The 23,818-nt window shown below is 37.7% G+C and overlaps 1 protein-coding gene across 4 annotated transcripts; it reads left to right on the forward strand.

Annotated features, from left to right (window-relative positions):
• The first annotated feature begins 129 nt into the window (after positions 1-129).
• On the forward strand, positions 130-22,280 carry LOC109069804. 4 transcript variants are annotated; one of them, XM_042768456.1, is made up of 18 exons: positions 130-868; positions 3,692-3,822; positions 3,968-4,010; positions 4,930-5,055; positions 5,145-5,243; positions 5,808-6,029; positions 6,730-6,867; positions 6,964-7,101; positions 7,228-7,350; positions 11,531-11,758; positions 12,421-12,558; positions 12,757-12,861; positions 13,383-13,477; positions 16,055-16,671; positions 16,756-17,183; positions 17,808-19,607; positions 19,835-19,925; positions 21,190-22,280. In XM_042768456.1, exons 1-18 carry the CDS (start codon positions 383-385, stop codon positions 21,807-21,809), a joined length of 5,628 nt encoding a protein of 1,875 aa, XP_042624390.1. In that variant the 5' UTR covers positions 130-382; the 3' UTR covers positions 21,810-22,280. The 4 variants fall into 4 exon arrangements, with proteins under 4 accessions (XP_042624390.1, XP_042624393.1, XP_042624391.1 ...); XM_042768459.1 differs by having other exon boundaries at positions 16,756-16,946; XM_042768457.1 differs by having other exon boundaries at positions 16,064-16,671.
• The last annotated feature ends 1,538 nt before the right edge of the window (positions 22,281-23,818 follow it).

A 23,818-nucleotide genomic window follows, 5' to 3' on the forward strand; every position in this document is an offset into this window, starting at 1 on the left:
ATCTACATTTTTAATTTAGAGACTGCTTTATATTTTTATGCTACATTCTTCTATATTTATTTATTTATGAATGAACATAGCAGATAACATTACACAAAAAACAGCTACTTTGTGCACTCTTATTTTGAATCTATTACGTCATTTCCTCTGCCCGTTAGGCTCTCTTCGATGCTTGTGTTGTTGATAAACTAAGTTCGTGCAGTGGACCTTCGCGTGAGCGGCTCACACCTCAAATCAAATGTAATCTAACAGTTTTATTATTATTTTATTTGTTTGCGTTGGTGTGACGTACACGGTTGATATATGTTCATGGTTGCGCGCGCAGTGAAATCGCTGTTCCCTGCTGCACGTTACTGACCAGTGGCCCGCAAACTTTCGGGAAATGGGGAAAAACCGCAAGCGCTTGAAAGGAACTGGAGCCCCTCAAGCTCCAGGACCTGGACCACATCATGGCATGCGGCCCACAGCGCCTCCTCCCCCTCACTGCGGGTTTCGGGGTCCCGCTCCCGTCCGCCCGAGGGGCCCACCTGGACAGAGGTTACCTGCGCCCCATCGCGTCCTCGGACCGCAGCACCCCAGAATGATGATGGACAGAGGGACTATGCATCACCCGATGGATTTTCCCGACAGACGTGACTTTCCCCCTCATATTGATGCACCCGATCCACATTTCCAGCATCCTCCAGAGTTTGGGAGCGGACCACCAGCACCAGAGCTGGAGTATGGACCGCGTTTCCGTTCTCCGGAGCTTGATGACAGACCTCCCGACTTCTGCTCGCCAGGTTTTCACAGGATGAGCCCTGGATTCGAGCAGGTGCAGCAGTGTGGTCCAGCAGACCCGCAGCACATGCCACAGATGGATCAACACGTACGTTAAGTGCATGTCTTTGTCTCTAGATGTGGCGAGTCTAGTGAGCCGTTTGTTTACTTCCAAAGTGTTTGAATCAGGAGTGGGATTCGATTCTGGTTAACGATTCCAGTTCTGTACCGATTCGCTTTGTGAAATATTTAAACCAATAATTATTGTTGATGCTGGTCATCTCAAATGTCAACATAACACGTAAATCCTAGATAATTAAAATTCTTGCAAAAGTGGCGTATTTAACGGAACACCTCATGCAGAGACACTATGCGATTAAATGCAATTAATAATAATTATTAAAACTGTATATTAAATAAAATACCAAACAAACAAAATATGCAATTAATTAATTCGTTTAAAATACAACAGCATTCGTAGTGAATCGACAATGAGAGATTCATACGTATTTTTGATTCGCTAAAAAGAACGCATTCATACGAGTCATTTGTTCACGATCCGATTACACTGTTTTGATTCATTTAAAAAGATCCAGATCACATACATTATTAGTTTGGAAACTGCACTGCACCACTCTGTATAAATTATACACCATTGTCCTACACTGTTATATTTTTTGATTCAGTTAAAAACCTGCCTCCACTAAAAAATAAAATAGGAACCGGGGCCGGGGTACTTCTTATGAATCGAGTTTGCTGTTTGATTCCGTCTGACGAATCCTTCATTCAGTGAACTCACTGATTCCATCAGAAGGACTCATGAATCTCTGATGACTTGCTGAACTGCGATTACCGTTATTTTCAGTAATGTTTGTCTCTAAATATGTTTTTGTGTCCATCATTAATTATTGGTGCATAATACAATTAATCCATACATCACTCTCTTGTTATATTTCAAGACTTCTAAAGTCAATGTGTGAACTTTGTGTGAAGAACAAAAAAAAAAAAAAAGAATATTAAATATTTAAAAACATTAATGTTACATATAAATACAAATATTAAAACCATTGATTTGATTTCTTTCCACAAAGCTATTGAATAACTTAAAAAAGAATAGCTATTATAAAATAGTCACTATTGGTGAAGGAGAAAAACGTAATCAAGCTGCAGCAGTGAGTGTAGACGAATGAATAAAATAGCTTTTTTTATTATAGAAGATGTTTTTATATATAAATTGAGTCTACCGTGTGATATTTATCTGAAGAGTGCTTTGATGGATCAAAGTTTATACTTTGCTAGCTTATGATTTTGTATGTACATGATAAATTTGTGTGACTTTTGAAACCATATTTATCACAAGTTTTCTCTTTTCACCTTTTGATCTTGGTATGCAGGCCAGTGTTTAGCATATAATATACTGATTTCTTTATCAATATTTTTCTCTTTTTTTCTCTTTTCACCTTTTGATCTTGGTATGCAGGCCAGTTTGGAGAAGATTGTGTCTTTCTGCTAATATTAGGCCCCTTTGAAATCTGTTTTATTTTTTCCTAAATTCCATTTTATTTTTTTCTAAATTTCATTTTTTTTCCGTTTTAAGTTTTTTCTGGATTCGTTTTTTCCCATTTTAATTTTTCTGGATTCGTTAATTTTTTTTAACTCCTTTTTAATAGCTAAATTCAATTTTATTAATCAAAAAAGCACTAATGAATTAAAATCATGAAACTTATACATTTTCACATCAATTTATTAAAAGTTTCACAAAAATTACATATTTAGGGCTCTATGAAATGTTTTATTTTTTTTCTCACAATATTTTTTTTATTGTTACCAAATTTTGTGTTTTAGCTAATTTAGTCTAATTATTTGAATGCATAAAACAACTTAATTTATTTTTATTTTTTCTTAAAGTAGCCTTATGATTTTTTTCTCAGAAATTCTGTTGTGTATTAACATTTTTCTGGTTATCAAATGAAGGCATAAAACATTAATTTCATTTATCTTTTAATTATTGAAAATTAAGCAAACTTTATTTTTGGCAAATAAAGGGGATTTACTATTAAAATTAAACCATGGAAGAAATGTTGTGTGATTATTCCTTTAAAAATGTTTGTTTCTTAGCCTATTTTAGTAGTAGTAGGCTGTACATTCTACTGAAAAATAGACTTCAAAACAAAACCAGTCTTTTATTTTTGACGGGTTGCCATGAATACCTTTACAGTTCTGTTTATGTGATATTCTGTGTAGTTTTACTCAAATTAAACAGATAAATGCTCAAGAAGAGACTCTCAGAGAAGTTCTGGAGATGTTGTTTATGTGTTTAAGTCCTCATTTAGTGAGACGACAGACGCTGAAATCACCGCGAGCGTCACGTGTGCTTCAGTGTGTGTGTGTAGTAAATGAAACCGTGCGTCTACTCCTTTCATTAACAGAGAGACACAGAACATGCAGGATTCATATTTAAATTGACTTTTGCGGCTTAATATTTACAGATACTAGTTCATATCACGATTTGATTTAAGTGTAATGACCTACTTTTGATTAATTCTTTCAAAATGTTACAAATTCCGTGACATTCCGCGTTAAAATGTTAATTCCGTTTTTATGACTGGATTCCGTTCGCGTTTTCCGCATCGTGGAAATCATAAGGCCCTATAATATCTCATGCGCTTTTAGGCTTGTTATGATTGGTGGAGCTTAAAAAAATCTGCTTGTTCCAGACAGTGTTTTATAAAGTTGTCGGTAATGACTTATTATAGTATTGAGCATTTTTTTGTGTGTTATTTAAATAAGGGCAGTCGTGCGTTTGGAGATTGAAGCATTTAATGCCACTGTAAGTTCACCCTTGTATTTATTTAATACAAAATGATTATTTTATAAGTCTGTCATGTGTTGTAGATCTGCAATGCATTGTCTGGTGTGCTTTATGTTTCAGAGCATGGCTCCTCCTGTGAAAAGCTGTCCACCCCAACCTCTGAAGAAAAAAGATCAGCCGGCTCCGAAAGAGACTGAACCTCCTAAATCGATGGCATCAAAGATATCAACGTTCAAGAATATTTCTGCAAAGTAATTTGATGGTCATATTTTGTATTTATTTGTTTGCAACCATGGTCCATGTTTGGTCTGTGTGGCCTCTTTGCTGGAAATCAGTAGTGGTTTTGAGAAAGTAGAGATTGTTGAATTAAACTCGTATGTTTTTTTTTTTTTCCAGTACTCCTCGTGGACGCTCACTGGGAGTAATTTCATTAATTGGTGTAAGTATTAATAATATTGTTTATTGTATTAATAATAAATAATAGACCTTAGATCTAGTCTTAGATAGTCACCATATTGCATTTTAACGGATAAACTCAAGGCTGCTAGAGATAGACTATCACCAGGGACCTATTGTGCAAAATTCACTTTTCCATGGTGTTTAAATATAAGTGTTTGTTAACACAACCACCCTATAATGATAAAGATCCTCCCACTCCTTTTTTTAATCCCCATAACTCATAGCAGTAGGTATATTACGCTGCTGTCTCACAGATCTCGTATAGGCTACACATGTGATTTCTTTCCCAGCTGTCTACGTTCAAAGATATATCTGACTCTGTTTATGTGAACTTTGTGTGTTTTTGACAGTTTAAGCGCAATAAGACGTGAAAGAGAACATAGTTTATTACTTGTATGACGTGCTGTCTGCAAGCTTCAGAAAACCAAATATCACAACTTTTAAACATACATGGGTTTAAAACACGTGCAAATAATAAACTTGCATGATGTCCTGCAGTGTCACGTGATCGTGACCGTGATAGACATGATAATCAAGACAGATGCTTTCTTTTGGTAGAGGAGGTGAGGCACAAGCTGTAAAGGCACAGTACTCTTCTGGGAAAGGGGCATTTAAAGAGACATGCACGAAAACAGCACTTTTTTACCTCTGTTTAAAAATGCTAATTTTTATCATTGAACAATAAATGATCTGTTTGGTATTTTGAGCTGAAACTTCACAGATACATTCTAGGGACCCACCTGAGAGTTGTATTACATATTGTTGATTGTTGAAAGGGGCATAATAGTTAGATTTTATGTTTTAATTTTTTTTTTGATTTGTTGCCTTGCTTGAAAATCTCAAAAAAAAAAAATTGAATATCAAAAATTTTTATCACACTGTTTTTGATTTCCCCTCAGAATAATTGTGGTTTCATTGAACGGGAGGATTTGAAGAAATTTTCTTTTATATTTGATGCTTTTTTTGGAAACCGTGCTCACCTGGTGCCTGGGGTTAAAGTGCATTTCACAGCAGTGAAAAACCTGGTAAGTGTTTATATAGTATATGTGCAAAAAGAATTAATTTGTTGAAGCATTTTGCATGTTGATAGAAAATGTTCTGCTTGTGATGTCAGGGAAAAGAATGTGCGGTTGATGTGAAAGTGGCACCAGGAGGAACAGAAGACATTGACAGTACGTTGTATGAAGGCGTTGTTCTCACAGTCCTTCCTGACGTGAGTAAAACTCTCACTTAAGTAATTATATGTATGATATCCATCCGTTATATCTAAGGGTCACCATTCACTTTCATTTCAGAGAAAATATCTAGATAAATCCAATAAAATGTTCTCTAGCATGATTTTGTCCCGTCTTGACTTGATTAATGTAGGAAAGAACACTGCACTTGTCGAGCCATTTGATGGGTTATTAATCTCACTATTCAATATTAGTCCACTTGTGTACTGAGAATAGAAATATAGGATATTCTCATGGGAAGAAGGGTTTGAGTGCTGAGCGTTGAAGAAGTTTTGCAGATGTATGTGTGTCGGCTTTGACTGATAATAAGCAGAAACAGTGAGTGGGAACGGAGTAGCCTTGACCCACGATCACAACTCCTATTGTGACTTGATTAAATCTGTCCAGCATTGATTAAAAATCAATTTGTCTCTGTTTTTATTTGTATTGTAACATTTTAACATGTCTTTGGTTGAGATTATGCAGTACGTAGCTTTAAAAATGTACGCTTGTGTAGAGGTGTAAGTTAAATCCAAAAATCTCTTTCTATGTGTATTTCATAAGACAACGTCAAGGAGGCTAATCCTGGCCGCATCAGGACCTTTATCTCTACGGATCAAATTGAATTGCCCTTTGGAAAGGCGGACACCGGTGTGACTCTGCTGCTGTATGATCTTGTGGAGTTCCAGTTGCTGACTAATGTTATTACCAAGGAACAAAGAGCCACAAACATCAAACCAAAAACACCTGACACTTTTCAGCTCACCAAAGAAATCAGGGAGATGGTACGTGTCCCATCATATTCCACCGACCTCTTTCTTATAAAAGTGTTGGATATGAATTATCCAGAAGGCACGAGCTTGTAAGTGTTCATTCTTTTTATTTTACAGAGAAGAATGCATCTCGACCAAAATGGCATTGTCGCTGAATTCTGTATGATTTTGAAAAATGTTCTACTTGAATGTGTGTAAATTATATGATAATAAATACCAGTTTGCAATATATAGCAGCAAATAACTGGATGCAAATGACACCAGAAGCATCGCACATTCATGTTACAATTTATGGCAGCATCCACTCTTATATTAAAAATAAAGTGGTTATTTTGTGCTTTTTGTTTCCCTATCGCTGTCCAGACATGACGTGACACACAGGCAATAAAACGTGTCTTTTATATGTTAATGTGAGTTTTTGTCCTAACCAGCCAATATGCAACAAGTGACAGGATTCTGTTTTTGAAATGACTGTGTATATTATTGTGCACATGAGTTTAATTGCGCCTTTGTGCTAGACATGAATGATTGTCAAATCATGAGGCCTGTCGAGGAATGGTGTGAGATTACTATTTTTAAGGTGTTAGTATTAAAGAGACTGGTTGCCAGTCAAAACACTTTAGCATCATGGCTCTGGTTTTTACACAGACAAACACTATTTGTATCTTCTTCTGAAAACATAAAAATGCATTTATCATTATTTTGTTGGCAGGGTGTGGTTATGAAAAAGAGTGATGGAACCCTTACCATCATGACAGAGAAACATGATAACCTCACGGCCTGTGCTACTGACACTTTATCAGATGATGAGCTGAATGTCATGGATGAAGTGGAGCTCACTATTTTGACTGTGAGTAAAATCATTAGGTTGTTTATTCGCCAGTACAACACATTGTATCTTTCTTTGTATTCAAAGCTTTATAATATACAAATGCTGTGTATTGAAGTGAACGACACAAAGAAGGCCGTCCGACTCAAAAAGCTGCCCGAGGGCTCTGTGACCTTTAATCGAAAAGCAAAAGGCAATGAAAATATTTCCGGCGCAAAGGACCGTACATCTGGCACTACCCCTGGCAAAGACAAGGTACTTTAGGCTATTAAAAAGCATTGTATATTCTCAGCTGTCCTGTAGGAGATAACTTTATTAAATTGTTGTGCTCATGGAAATTTTCACTTTCTTCTAAAAGTGCATTTACATCTTTATCTGCAGTGGAAGCCTGTGACCATGAAGGCTGGTTCTCAAGATTCAGTCTCCTTCGACGCAAGCAGTGAGAAATACGAGGGGACGATTACAAAAATTGCCCCGAAGAAAAGCCCAAGCAAGGAAAAAATGGTAGGCTTTCACCCTCTTGCAATCTCATTAAAACCATTACAGTGCATTTATAACATACAACGTATTGAAAATTTTAACTTGTCCTGGAGTTTGAATCTTATATAGAATAATGTAAGACTGTACTAAGACTGAAAATTATGAAATGTATGAAAATTACCACATGATTTACTCACCCTCAAGCCATCCTAGATATATTTGACTTTATTCTTTCAGATGAACAAAATTGGAGTTATATTAAAAAATGTTCTGGCTTTTCCAAGCTTTATAATGGCAGTGAATGATGGTCCAGATTTTGAAGCAAAATAAAGTGCGTCCGTCCATCATAAAAATTAATTCACACGGCTCCGGGGAGTTAATAAAGGCCTCCTGAAGTGAATCGATGCATTTTTTGTAGGAAAAATATCCATATTTAAACCTTTATAAACCGCAGTCTCAAACTTCGACTAACTGTTGATTGGTTCTCGCGAGGCTAGCATATTTTCACCAGAGCTTACGCTGGTCCCCAACCACCAGGTCGCAACCTCGTGGAAGTGTTGCTACCGGGTTGCAAGAACGTTCTGGGAAAAATGTGAAGCCTATGACATGATTATTCTAATTATTCTGTATTTTTGTTGTATGAGATTTCTATGGAGTTGTAATTTGTAAATTAAGTGTTCAATTGGTAAATGAATGATTGTTCTGATCTGTCATATATTAGGGGTTGAACGGAGTGCAATTGATCTGTGATATGTAAGGACCAGGCCCTAGAGTTGGCACACATGTGATTCACAGATTAATTTGCCAATTTACAAGTTCAAGCGATTTTAAACCACAAGAAGAAAAGTCGAAAGAGAACCCGATTCGTTACGTGCTGTTTTCAGCAGCCACACACGTCCGAAGCACACACATGCACACAGTGTTTCAGACAGTGCAAGAATAGTTGATTCCTTTTTCGTTTGAGATACATACACAAAATTGTCAAAAAAATCCTTCTCAGCATTCTCACTGTCTGTGCTTTAAATGTTTTATTTTTTTTTTGCTTATGTGAAAAATCATCCGAGCTGTGACTCAAAAACAACATGATCGGTTGAACCACTAATATACAGTTGCATCCCAGAAAATTTTAATATCATGGAAAAGTTCTTTATTTTTTGTAATTTAATTCAAAAAAGCAAACTTTCTTATATTCTAGATCAGGGATCTCCAACTCCTCTCCTGGAGAGCTACCATCCTGCAGACTTCAGTTCCAACCCTGCTCCAACACACCTGTCTGTAATTATCAAGTAGCCCTGAACACCTTGATTAGCTGCTTCAGGTGTGTTTGATTGGGGTTTGAGCTGAAATCTGCAGGACAGTAGTTCTCCAGGAGCAGGGTTGGAGACCCCTGTTCTAAATTCATTGCACACAAACTTAAATATTTCAAGAGTTTTTTTGTTTTAATTCTGAGGGTTACAACTTACAGCTTAGAAAAAAAAAAAATTCAGTATCTCAAAAAATTAGAATATTCCATTTTGAGCTTGATTTGTTTGATTTATTTTGAGTATAAATACTGGGTACCTCTTGGGCTAGTCTACAACATACAACCACAATTATGGGAAAGACTACTGACTTGACAGTTCATCGACACCCTCCACAAGGAGGGTAAGCCACAAAAGGTCAATGCTGACAGAGTGCTGTATCAAAATATATTCATAGAAAGTTGACTGGAAGCAAAAAGTGTTGTAGAAAAAGGTGCACAAGCAACAGTGATGACCACAGCCTTGGGAAGATTGTCAGGAAAAGCTGATTCAAGAACTTGGGAGAGCTTCACAGAAGCCAGAGTCAGCGCATCAAGAGTCACCACACTGAGCTACAGTTTTCACATTCCTAGAACCAAGCCACTCCTGAACCATAAAAAAAAAAAAAAAAACGTCAGAAGCATCTCACCTGGGGTAAGGAGAAAAAGAACTGGACTGTTGCCCAGTGGTCCACAGTCCTCTTCTCAGATGAAAGTAAATTTAGCATTTCATTTGGAAATCAAGGTCTGGAGTCTAGAGGAAGACTGGAGAGGCACAGAATCCAAAGTCCAGTTTGAAGTTTCTGTGTCAGTGATGATTTGGGGTGCCGTGATGTCTGCTGGTCTTGGTCCATTGTGTTTTATCAAGTCCAAAGTCAATGCAGCCATCTACCAGTAGATTTTGGAGCACTTTATGCTTCCATCTGCTGAGAAGCTTTAAGGAGATGCTGATTTAATTTTGCAGCAGGAATTTAGCACCTGCCCACAGTGCCAAAACCACTTCCAAGTGGTTTGCTGACCATGATATTGCTGTGCTTGATTGGCCAGCCAACTCACTTGACCTGAACCTCACAGAGAATCTATGGGGTATTGTGAAGAGGAAGATAAGTAACATCTGACAGACAATACAGAGGAGCTGAAGGCCGCTATCAAAGCAACCTGGGCCAGGCTAACCAAGTATTGAGTGCATAATTACACCTGCTTTGGAGATCTTGAATATTTTAATTTTAATTTTTTGATTGATCTTTGAGAAAATATTCAATTTTTTTGAGATACTGAATTTTTAATTTTCCTAAGCTGTAAGTAATAACCATAAGAATTAAAACAAAAAACTCTTGAAATATTTCAGTTTGTGTGCAATGAATCTAGAATATAAGAAAGTTTGCTTTTTTGAATTAAATTACAAAAATAAAGAACTTTTCCATTTATATTCACAGTCGAGGTGTTATGATCATGCCATTTTGTCTATACGGAGGTGCTCAATGTCTGATTTCACATAGAACTACCGGTTTAAATAAGTTAATATATACATAAAAGTTATACTGTTTATTAACCGGAGATTATGGATATTATTTTACGAGCAGTTAATGGCCTAATGGTTAGAGAGTCGGACTTGTCGGGTTCGAGTCTCAGGTCCGGCAGGGATTATCTATGGGGGGAGTGAATAACCAGCGCTCATTACCACGACTGACACTTTAAATTTGCTTAGTGAAAGAACAACAGCAGCAGTATGGTGTAACATTTATTTGAAACGCATGTATTTGGTACTTGCTACCTTATATATTTACTCTTTCCTTTCATTCTTTTCATGGCTTTGGAAAACTTGTCTCAGCTTTGTGCAGCTCAGCTATTCGACACTCCAGTGTTATTCAGGAGTTGTTGCTCTCCTGTAGGACCTCAGCAGAATGAGGAACGAAGCGGCAAAAAAAAAATTGCACGTCAAAGAAGGTGGAGTTTCAGAACACACCCACCGATTGCGTAACTGCCACGGACCAATAAAAACTCAAAGGTGTTTAGGAGCCAAAAGGAACTCCCCCAGAAAGTTTGCTTTGGTCAGCTGTTTTGAACTGCTGAAACAAACTCAAAACGAACTTCGTTTCGGCCTGATTTTGTTTGAAATGACGTCATATCAGTTCATTCTTCAATTTCGTTTGAAATATAACAGGGCCTTAAGCAAGACACCGAACCCCCAACTGCTCCGGGTGTGTGTTCACTGCTTGTGTGTGTGTGCACTTAAATGGGTTAAATGAAAAGCACTTCACTTTTTCTTGAACAAACGCATCGATTCACTTCAGAAGGCCTTTATTAACCCCCCGGAGCCGTGTGGAGCACTTTTATGATGGATGGATGCACTTTATTTTTCGTCAAAATCTTGACCCTCATTCACTGCCATTATAAAGCTTGGAGAAGCCAGGACATTTTTTAATATGACTACAACTGAATTCGTCAGAAAGAAAAAAACTAATTTATATATAGGATGGCTTGAGGGTGAGTAAATCATGTGGTAATTTTCATTTTTGGGTGAACTAGGCCTATACCTTTAATAGGTGATCGTTTCACATTTCCTTTTGTGACGTGTGAGGTAGACTTAACGTAGCCTCACATTCATTTATGGATCTTGTCTACCTCTGTTGTTTGAGAACATCTGATTGGAGAGGAAAACATTCTGCTCTACATCTACACATCTGTAGAGTTTTTGACTTCTGAAGTGCTGTTGGCTTCCAGAAATGCATGTATTAGTTTTGAGGGTTTTTTGGAAACTCCCCTTGAGCTCAGCTTGTTGCATTGAAAGGATGCATGGATGGTTTCATAATTATTTATAGAACCAAAGTAGGAGGTTTTAATGTCATTTACTTCTTTGATCATAGCACTATTTTTCAAAGCGGTAATGTTTTGGCTATTTATTTATTTTTTCCTTTTGAGCAGATGGACAATCAAGAGCCTACTTTGGGTCTTCTGGTCACCACAGTGGAGGGCACAGAGAAGCAGTTATCTTTTAGGTCAGGTAACGTTATCACGAAAGCCACCATGATGGTTGGTGACAAGGTCCAGTTCAACATTTTCACCAACAGTGTGACCAAGGAGGAGTGTGCCGTCAACGTAAAGATCCTTCCAGAAACTTTCCTGACAGACTCTGAAGAGCAACGTAAGATAGTAAGTGTTCTGCAGTTGTGACCATCCATGGTGATTTGCCCATTGCATACAGGATGTTAAGTGTGCATTTAGGTAGTTGTTTTGAAGTAGTAGTTGATAAACAGCTGGATCATATCTTAAATTGGCATGATACAGCTTTCGCCTATGAAATTAACCCAAGGTTTGCATAGTTGCACTGTTGGTCAGTGTTTTTCCGTAGGAAATGCATGTCATGACCTCACAGACCATTGTGCAGTAGCTCTTAAGCATTGATGTTCTCCCTCAAGTAGCATAATAGGACATAATAGGACACTAAAGAAGTGGCATTAATTGATATCAAATAAACATGATTGTAGGAGATGCACTGAAATGAAGATCATGATAATATGATTGATTGCACTGCATCCACCTGGATGATACGATGGCAGCCATTGAGTGCTAGAACACATAGAATGATGAAGCTAATGAGGAAAATTAGGATGTCTTTGATGATGGAGGTCCATGCAGATTTGGCCAGGGTTACACCCCTATCCACTTCAAGAAACACCCAGGGATTTTAATGATCACAGAGTGATCTGTGCTTGCTTTAACATCACATGCATGCGACTAGTGTGGTTAAAAAGTCTGGTACTTTGGTTAGAACACAATTTTATGTTTGCTCATGACGTGCTTCCGTCTATTAGGGGCTTGTTGTCAAGCTGGATGATAATTTCGGGTTCATCAAGACACAACAGGACCCGCAGCTATTTTTTGACGTAAGTGAGGTTATGGAGGACACCAAACTCAAGTTGTCGGAGAAGGTTGAATTTACATTAGTACCGGTAAGTTTTCAGCCGCTAAAACATCATCGTTTCAGTGTTACTACTGTAACAAATTTTATCCATGAACATTTTGTAACTTCTAGATTTCTCCTGCCCTGTATTTTGCTATTGTAGCTTCTGGCTTTTGCTGGAAAGGTAGAGAATACGTTTTGGTTGCTCGTATGTCAATCAAGGTCTTTGTTGATGTAATTGTTGAAGAGTCAAGCAGCTGAAGGGGGAAAACAGGCTGTTAGAATAAGAAGGCTGAATGAAAGCGTCTTCACATCTGCACCAAAATTAGAGGCCTTTGGAGTAAAAGAGAAGGTGCAATACATAACTTTTATTTTGTTGTAAGATTTATGTACTAGGGCTTGCACAGATACTTTTTGGAGTAAAAGAGAAGGTGCAATACATAACTTTTATTTTGTTGTAAGATTTATATACTAGGGCTTTCAGTGGTCAAACATGTGCCACTTGCTTAGTTTCTTTAGGTTTACCTGTACAATACATAACTTTTATTCTGTTGTAAGATTTATATACTAGGGCTTGCACAGATACTTCTGAATATATTTATCTGGGGGAAGGTAATGAATGATATGCAACAACACTGGGATGCAGTTGGGTTTATTCTTTGTATGGAATAAGGCTAATTGAAATCATGAGATCCACTACTAGTTGGCAAAGATGCCTGTATGGCAGAATAATGACTAGTAATAACTAGAACTAATCAACTTGTCAGTGCAACCCCTAGTTTATATAATAAATTGTTTATCAAATTAGTCATTTTCCATGGGTTGGTTGATCCCTAAATGTGGATTCTGCCATATTTGCTTGGCTGCCTGCAGAAGAAAATGACTATCAAATTGCTGAACCATCCGAAAGACCAAATCAAGGAGATGGTCATAACAGAGGACAAAGGCAGTGAATCAATGGATGTAGAGTAAGTAAATCATGAGTAAGTAGGTCAGTCCATTAGTGAAATGTTCAGATGTTTTGTCTTAATGCAAAAAATATACTCTTAAACTATTCACAAGGAGTACAGCAGTTAATTTTTTTTCTGCTTTTAAGAGTACTTGAAGCAAAAGTGAAAAATGGAAGTATAACTTATATGTAATATTAATAGTTAGTGGTTGAAATGGGTATTGCAGTCTAAATTCAAAACTCAATGCTCACGTGGGTTGCCAGGTGCAACAAGGAACAAGCTCAACCGACAATGTTAAGCTACGAGCCTTACACTGTAAGATGAAGAGTTGATTTATTTGCCTTTTAATATTCATCTGGTCATAGAGCATTTTAGTTGGATTCTGAGGCTTTTTAGGGCAGGTAGAATCTGCAGTCTCTCATCTAGTTCATTTGCTAGCTTCCATGTCTGCAATAGGCTGTGTTTTCCGCCAAATGGCAACACAGGGTGTCAGTACTACTGGGTAAATTGTCAGTGGGCAAAATCACACAGATCAAAACAAAAACAGACATTCTGACACGGAACCACAGTTCTAAGTAGAATAACTGACTGTTATGTTGCTTTCAGATAAACAAGTATGTGAACTTAGCATGTTGAAATATCTGCTAACAAATTATGGTATTTTTATTCTTAAGTACAGTCAAATAATTGCATTCAGCATCTTTAAGTAATTTAGTTTTGCAAATACAAAATATAGTATGGCTTCTGCAATGTGATAATATAATAATAATTATAATGTAATAATATATAATGTTTCTTCAATAATATATCTTATTGAATCTTTGCCATGAAGAATGTTGTGTACAAACATTCGATTAAAAGGCTTGTCACACTTGATATGAATAGTTAAAGTGCACAGCTTAATGAGTACACCCCCTCTGAATAAATATAAAAGATGTACTTTCTTAATGATCACTAATATAATTCATGGAAAGATGGCAAAATTGAAACGTATTAAACATATACTTTATAAAAACAACACCATATATGGTAATATTTTCTGTAAGATAAGTAAATTAGCCAATTTTGTTTAAATGAAGGATTGCAGAAATGAGTACACCCGAGATTTAATTCAGAAAATGTATAATATTCTAGTACTGAGTATGTCCTCCAGAACCTAAAGTTTCCTTCTCTGACCCTTCTTGGCACTTAGTGTACAAGTTCATGACAAATTTTCACATCTGTCCTGTTTAACTCCTGGATGACCTTCTTAAATGCTCTGGTCTTTAATGGGGAGTTTTGCTGCTCAGCTCGTCTCTATAGAATCCCCCACAGCTGATCAAGAGTGTTATGATTGACTGAAATACAGAAGGATTTTCACCTTAGAAGAATGAATATCTTCATTGTCTTGCTGAAAAAATGCCCAATAATGCTGGGAATGAGGAGAGGGTAGCATCTTCTGTTTCAAGTTTTTGTATTACATCACACAGTAGTGTGTGAATTCATGCCAGCATTGATAAAGCACACCCTCGGCACTCATTCATCCCTATATAATAGCTGTACTACCACTGAACGTCACTGTGGGTACCAAGCACTTCTCATTGTACTCCTCCTCTAGCAACACCAGAACATTTTGGATGCTTTTAGATTCTAAATGATTGACTTGGTCTCTTGAGACCAGAGTATGGATTCCCAGAAGTCTTTATTTTGTAAATATAGGCCTTGGAAGGGGTTTGCACTAAACTAAATAAAATAAACTCATAAAATGAGTTTATTTTGCTTTGCTACAGAAGGTGATTCTAGTGGTGACAACATCCATACGTGTCACTTCTGCAGGCTGCGTCATACTCTATGAGAGAAAGTGTCACTCTTTTCATAGCTTTTGCGTTTTTTTTTCACTTTTTGTAAAGTTGGTGTTTAAGAACTGATTATTCCAGGAGCCTTAACACAAGTCCATTGTTTTTGAATGTCGGTGCTACTTTTTAAAATATTTTTTCACACTTAAAAAATCATTTGGTATTCCTCTTGTACCATTGTCCTCTTTTATGCTAAGATATAAGTCACCTGGCAGTTCTCTCCCAAGTAGTTCCACTGCTGCCAGCATTAAGTCTGAGTATGATTTAGTGGGCTTAATACCACTTTTAATTGGCAGGAAATTACTTGTCTTTAAACGTTTTGGTTCAATATACTAACCTGTTGATCAAAAATAGCCTTAAATCTATACACTTTTTTTTTGGAAGTAACCTTTAGGAGGGTGCAACACAAAATTGTATCACTTTGATAAGAAAATCTTATTTTGCTGAATAATTTTGGCATTCTTCTTTGGTAACTGATCATGCAGGCTTGTTGGAAAATTACATCTCCAAAGGACCCTAACATGTCTTCTAAGTAAAGAGTAATTGCTGGATTTGTTAAGATTTAGAGGGGGTGTACTCATTTATGCTGTGCACTGTATGTTTTTGCTGTATATAAATTTTATTGAACTAATTATCCATAAACAATGTATATTTGTTTTCTTTCAGTATAGACTTTTTTTTTTAAATGAAGTATTGGTTTCTTGACATGTTATAACGTAATACATTTTTATGAATGTTTTGACAATTTCTTGATCTTTAGCAAGCCAAACAAGGGAAAAGACATAACTTTACCATCTATGTCATCTGCAAGAGCGCTGAAGAAGGAAAGTGACCTTAAACTAGAAAGCACTAAAGGTGATAGAATACGGAGCAGAAGCAGGGAAAATAGTCAACGTAGGTATAGTCGGAGCAGGAGCAGAAGCAGAAGCAGAGACAGAAGCAGGAGTTACTACAGAAGTTCCAGCCGTGAGAGGAGGGACGACCAATACAGATACAGCCGCAGTTGGAGCAAAGAGCATGAAGAGAGATACCGCCAGAGTCGCAGCAGAAGCAGAGAAAGGAGCAGCCAAAGTCCCAGGAAGAGAAGCCGCAGTCCTGCCGACCAAAGGAGATTTAAAAGCCCTGAAAATGTAGAAGAAGAACTATTGAGAAAAAGGAGAGAGCTAATGGAACTCAATGAGTTGATTGCACGTAAGAAAGCTATTGTCGCTATGGAGCAAAATGCTAAAGAAATTGAACCCGAGGATGGAAAAAGTGGAGTTACAACATTTGATTATCAGCATGTGCATCATGAGAACATTTGGATGCCTAACCTAAAACCAGTGAAGTCCATCTTAAAGAAACAATCTGAACCTCACACTGATTCTCAGTCTCAGGTTTGTTTCTACTTGGATTCCTAGGTTTGGATATATATATATTTTTTTAGCTGCATATCTCACTGTCTGTTTTATCTTTTCTAAGCGTCTACAAGCAAGGAAACTGCTGCTTTTTTTGTAAGAAGTCAAAAGATGCAAATAGGATACCCCCAACAGACTAATGATTTTGACTCAAATACACCTGGCTACTCTGCGTTTGAAAGTACTGCTGATAGGACTTTGACCACTGCGAGGTCTGAGAAGACATCTTCAACTCAGATTCAGGATCCAGAATTGGTGAGCAAAAAGAAGCAATTAGAAGATCTCATTGAGTCCATTGCACGCAAAAGAGCAATAATTGCCCTGGAACAGAAGGTCAGGGTTGTTCTGGAAATGCCTGAAATGGAAGCTGAATACGAGTTTGACTCTCACACAGAGAACCAATTTGTAATGTTTAGAGGGAACTTATGGAGCTGCGATATTCAACCGAAAAAGTCAATTTTGAAGAAACACTCAGAGATTCTAACGTCTCAGGTTTGTTCATTGCAAAAGGTATTGTATGGATTAGCTCTCCTTGGTGGAAAAAACATCTTAAGTTGGTGAAAGGTTTTTTTATTTTTTTATTTTTTTTTTAACATGTAAAGAGTAGTTGCTGGTAGTTGGCTAGATTCTGAACCCCACCAGCTATAGTGGTCTTCCAGGTCTGATTTTGACCTAGGTTGACCTATCCATCTATAGATGATCAGATTGATCACAAAGTGGCTAGTTTGGACCATCTAGAAAACATATCGAATCTGCTACCACCTGAAGCTGGTTTTAGCTGAATGTCCCAGCAGGGCTATAAAAATACTATTAAAAAAAGGTGCTTTGCCACCATCTGACTGAACGGTTCAGAGCATGAGGAGTATGGTACCAGCTGCATTTCCTGCACAGTTCAATATGGTACATTTTCCACACTTCTCAGCGTTGTTAGTGTATTGAACTCTTTACAAGAGAACTGTGTTGATGGAAATGCTTTATTGGTTTATTGGATCCATGTATGGTAAAAAGGAACTTTAGGAAGCCAGAGTGTGTACAGTGTTTCAGGGACAAGCTACCTGCCACTACAGTAATTTGTGAAAAAAATAATTTGTATTTATTGCATTTTTTGCTTTGCAGAGTGACACAACCTCAGTTGATGAATATGGTCAGCAAAGTCAGGATGATTCTTCTTTTACAAAACCACCTTCTCAGACAGCAGCATTGCCATTTAACAGGTCCTCAAATCCACAACCCATTCATCCTGGCACTTTGGGATTATTCAACCGGATTATGAATGAGTCTTCAGCAGCCTCACAGATGACTGAAACACCCCCTTTTAACAAGCCAGTTATCCCACAGTCACTCATGCAGGCGTCCAGTTCAAGGTCTTTACATGACCTGAAATCTTCCAACATTTCTAAAGCTAACAATTCTCAGGAAGACCAACACAGGGCATCATCTCGCCTGGCTCATGACCATCCCCCGAGCAGTAACCCTTCTACGAGTCAGACTTCACCATCAGATCCAAAGTGCAATCTTACAACTCAAATGGAGCGCTTCCTTAGTGCTCTCAACAAGGCAGACGCCAGTGTTGTTAACTCATTGTTTCAAGAGGCTAGAAAGGATCTGGCTCTAATGAACACCCAGAAACCCACTCAACCACAATTAGATAGAAGCGTACCCTTCATGGATGAATTATACGATCCTTTCAAGGAAGATGAAGACAATGACCATACGATGGTTTCAGAAAATTGGAGTGCACATAAAGAAGGTCCAAATCAGTTCTCTGAGAAGCGGAATCGGTATGAAGAGGAAACTAATCTGTGTGCAACCGAACACAAACATTACACTGATGATGGCCGTCTGTATAGGGAGCCTAGTCGGTCTGTTGAGTACCAGAAAGTCAATCCAAATGTCCAGCACTCTTACGTAGAGGACAGAGAGATGCATAAGAGTAAGTTTGACAAAAACTTAGCTTGTCAGGAGTCTGAAGAAAGCAGTGAGGATAAAGTCAGAAAGTCAGAGAACTTTGAAAAAATTCAGAGTCTTCTTCAAACAATAGGACTTCATCTAGACACAGCAGAGGTTAGCAAATTAGCAGACCGGACACAAGAGCGATTGTATGGTAAGATGAGAAAACCTCAGAGTGCGTCTTCTCACTCTTTTGAACAAAAAAGGGAGCGATTAGTGAGTCAGACTGAGCAAAGAGGTAGTAGTAGTAGGGCAGATTCCTCAGACTCTGAAAGCTTCCGATCTGTTTCCCCAACTCAGTCCTCAAGTCGTAAGGTTTACATGAGCTACGAGGACTCTGTAAAAGACCAGCACAACGTGGAAGATGTAGACCTAACTAGCATTAAGAGAACTGTAGTGAATTTGAAACCAGCAACCGACGAACAAGATCCTTACGAACCTGAGCTGACCGCAGTTTCTCAAGCTTCGTACCAACCAGTGACCACTGTAACCACAGTTCAGCCTGACTATTCCCAGTATGCCCAAAATTTCACCGTTTCCACCTTTTCAGCTTCACAATATTCGCAATATCAAAGAAGTGGTCAAAATGTTTGGGGTTCTGTTTTCCCTGGTCTGTACCCTTATGGCACTATACCTTCATCTCCTTATGCTATTGGTCACCAAGCAATGGCGCCACCTATGATGCCTGCTGCTTATAGTTGGTACACTGCACAAATGGCCAATCCATATTGTGTACTTCCTCCGGTCTCCATGCCACATTCATATGGTCCTCCACCTATCTCCAACCCTCTCCACCTCTCCGCAGTGGCCTCTACTGACACTAACCAAGAGGCTAGTCAAATCCCACCTGAATCTATAACAAGAACGCCTGTTAGGTGCCTAAAAAAAATAAAAACCGTTCCAACAGTTAAAGCAGGCCCTGCTATCATAACAGAAGAGGCCATCAAGGCTAGGCAGAAGAAACGGGTATGACATCTTTCTTCAAACTTCTCAAATGTGGAATTCTTTGTTTAGTGATTCTTTATATTCTTGTTATACTTAATTTTATACTCATGTCATACTTTGTAATTCTGTGATATGGCAAATATCAGAAGCTATCCAAGGACAATTGCTATGAGCTTATGATAAATCTACTGATTGTTTTAGCACCATTTTGTCATAGTTTTGTTCTTATATAATTGTGCTCTGGGCAGCTTGAACAGTTTAACCTGAGAATGAAGCTGAAGAATGAGCAGCAAATGGAAGCCCAGCGTTCACGTGGACAAAATCCGAATTCAGCTCCAGGTATTTCTATTTTTCCAGAGTCTTTAGGTTCATGCATTTATTGACTTCACGTGCAATTACCTGTTTAGTTTGCTTATTCTTTTTCCTTGCAAACAGGATTATTACCAACATTTTACAACCTTTGTTTCCAAAAAAGAAAAGTAATTCAGGTAGTTCACAGATTGTAACGGGGACAATATCAGATCATGATTTAGCTTTTAAAGAAACCTATTCCTTTGTCATAAGACGAGGAAACAGCATTTTTGGTATGAAGATTAATGGGTTCTTTTTGAATAGCAGACCTTGAGAGTAGAATCTAGGTTATTTTGTGATCAGTGGTAATAGTTTTTAATTAGTGATTTTGTTCTAAAATATTGCATTTATTTAGAGAGCAAGCTGGAAATTTACACCATGTCTACACTTGGGGTGCATTAAAAATAGATTTGTTGCAATATGTTCAGTGGTGCTGTTTACACAACTAATGTGTCCATTACAGTATGTAGGGATGCACTTTCAACTGACAGTTGTCCCATTTCTCTTCTTTTGATGTATTGTAGATGTGTTCCTGGCACTATTTTTTCACTTTTTGTTTATTTATTTTATTATAATGTTTATATGTTCAGACAAAAATCTTTACATTTATTTTATTTTGCTTTTAATTTTCACCTTGCGAAAACCAGTAATTTCATTAGGAATTCAAATGCGAAAGATTCATCGAATTGACCAACAGAAAGCTGCTTGGTTTTAAAGTGACGTCTCTGCGAGCTAAAAAACCTCGCTAATGTGAACACACCTTTACTTAAAGTTGAGGTTTGGTGATTTCGATCCCTAGGTATATGCAGCAGCTGTAGCAAAAGTAGCATTATGTAAAAAAAAATAATTGCTATTCTAAAACAACTCAAGCTAAATTAATTTTTACACCTCTAGATTTCTGTTGAAAATAAAATGGGATTTACCTCTGATTTAGAGTGTAGTTTGGGGCATCAGCTTCAACAGACAATCTCAAGTCAACTCAACGCCAATCGCTTCCAGTGTACACATGTGTTGGCACAAAATAATATATGCAGATCAGATGGTAGATGAGATAAATCCTACTTTAAATTCAATTTATTCCTCATCAATTCATTTGTCCAAATTAGATGAGGCTTGTCAGGATCAGGTCTTCTGTTATAAACATCACTTGGTAGGTCCTGAAATTATGTTAGATTATGGACCATCAAAGACTTTTTCATGTGGCCAAGCCTGTTGAGGTTAATGCACACCCTATATTGTAACATATTTACAGGTAAAAGTACCCCCAATGAGATAAAGAATGTGTGGATATTTGGCCACTCTCTTGTGTTTTGGGCTGAGAAGAGGGCTACTTCCCCTGAGTATGGAGTGCAGCTGGGCATGCACCCAGACTCAGTGCGCATCTGGTGGAAGGGCATACAGGGCATGACGTGGCAACAGCTTATACCTTTGCTGCTCCAGCACAAAGACAACTGGCCCAAACCTGATGTGCTTATAATCCACTTGGGTGGAAATGACATAAGCACAACTGCTCCAGAGACCTTTATTGAGACTGTGAAGAAAGACATATCCTCACTGAAGAGCATATTCCCCAAATGCCGGTTGGTGTGGTCCAGCATCCTTTCACGGCAGTCCTGGAGGGGTACAGAAGACAGCAAAGAAATGGACATTATCCGCATAGCCGTTAATGATAGCATATATAAAATTATGAAAGAACTTGGTGGCTATGCTATAAAACACCACAACATAAAGCCCAGTTCGGGAGTCTACAGGACAGATGGGATTCACCTCTCTGGAAAGGGTATCGATGTCTTCAATCTGAACCTGCAGGCTTTTCTGGAGAAATGGGAAAGAAATGCTAATAAGACAGAGACATCTGACCCATCAGTTTGAGATGAGGAAATTCCTGTAACGGTCATTTGTTTTGTTCAGCAAACACGGATGTCAGCTTGTACAGTGCCAATGCATTATTGTATATCCTTTGTTGTTGTTTTGTTACATCAGATTTGATTGTTAAGCAACCTGTGTAGAATTAAAGCAGGTATGTTTTCTATACATGTGTATCACAAGTATTTTGCAAGAATGTGTTTGATTTTGGGTTTTACTTGTTCTGTTTTATACATTCAGTTTAATGACAAAAACAAGAAAAATGAAATTATTCCATTTTAATACGGAATAAACATTTCTTTATATATTGAGATCTAGTGTATGATACAAAGAATGTTCTCCACACCTCCACTTGCATGTTTTTAAGTGTGTTTTCATCAGCAAGCACAAGCTCCATTGAATGCTTTTTCTCTATCATTAAATCTAATCCACAAATCAGCACAGGAAATGGCAAAAAGTCTTCAGAGTCAGTCTGGGTCTGTTAGTAACATATGCGTTGTCCAAATACCCACACTTGCGGTCTTTGCACTTGACTACTTGACTACTTCTTTGACGTACTTCATGTATTTGGTCCAAGTGTCCAAATGAGCATGAAGACCATAAGTGTGTGTAGAACTTTTCTTTTTATGTTTGGGTTGGGACACACTTATAGTGTTGTAAAAATGCAAGTGTTTTATTTTCAATACTTTGCATTTTAAAATCAACTTCTAAATGGCTGTTCAGTAGTCACTATAACAGATGACACAATTTAATTTGTGGTGCTTCTAATTAAAGGGATACTCCACCCCAAAATGAAAATTGTGTCATTAATCACTTACCCCCATGTCGTTCCAAACCCGTAAAAGCTTAGTTCGTATTCGGAACACAATTTAAGATATTTTGGATAAAAACCGGGAGGCTTGAGACTGTCCCATAGACTGCCAAGTAAATAACAGTGTCAAAGTCCAGGAAAGGTATGAAAGTCGTCGTCAGAATACTCCGTCTGTCATCAGATGTGCAATCTGGATTATATGAAGCGTCGGGAACACTTTTTGCTAGTGAAGAAAACAAATAACGGCTTTATTCAGCGACGGGAACACTTTTTGCTAGTGAAGAGTCTCTCCATATCACTGTATGCTGTGTATGCTCTTCTGTTTCATCCACGCCACAAGGGGTCTATGTCTATGGGACAGTCTCAAGCCTCCCGGTTTTTATCCAAAATATCTTAAATTGTGTTCCGAAGATGAACGGCGCTTTTACGGGTTTGGAATGACATGGGGTTAAGTGATTAATGACAAAATTTTCATTTTCGGGTGGAGTATCCCTTTAAGTGATAAAAAGCAGTTCCAAATGTTGTTCAAAATAAATATACAAATCTTTGCAGCAATAAAACGTATAGCACTTTGTTTTACTACCAAATTATATTTAATATCTTATTAATATTTAACTTTAATTTCTGTGACCTCTCACAGGATCTTGGCAGAAAGTCTCACAATTTTTTCCCTAGAACATGATGCATGATGGGATACACCAAGCCTTGAATACTGCTCCGGAGCAGTATTTGAGGTAGTGTGGATTTAGTGGGTGTTAAGGGCACTGCGGTTTGGCATTTTTAAGTCCTGGGACAGTCTTGCGCACTTACTTCCTGTTGCGTACACGCACTCTCAAGTGGCCAAGACTGCAAGTGTGGGTATTTGGAGAAGGGGATAGTCTCTCAGTAGTGCCAATGACTTCTAATTCTTTAGATCAGTGAGATTTAAACAGGGTGTGTGTACCACATGGAGTACTTGGGAAGATTTTGTTTTTATCAGTCAGTTCTATTGTCGTGTTAAAATCTGTACCAATGTTTCTGCTTGTAGTTGAGCTGTCATTCTTGTTGTGCTTCTATGGTATTTACATTCCACCATAAAGAGTGTAAATGCTTATAAAAGATAAATAATACTTTTTAGAAGAAATTGCCGGGAGTCTGCTTAGTCATGGAAACAAAGCGACTTCCTAAACAACACAAAAAATGTACCCATGTATATATATATATA

Source organism: Cyprinus carpio, chromosome A13 (genome assembly GCF_018340385.1).
Source record: "Cyprinus carpio isolate SPL01 chromosome A13, ASM1834038v1, whole genome shotgun sequence".
Lineage (NCBI taxonomy): Eukaryota > Metazoa > Chordata > Actinopteri > Cypriniformes > Cyprinidae > Cyprinus > Cyprinus carpio.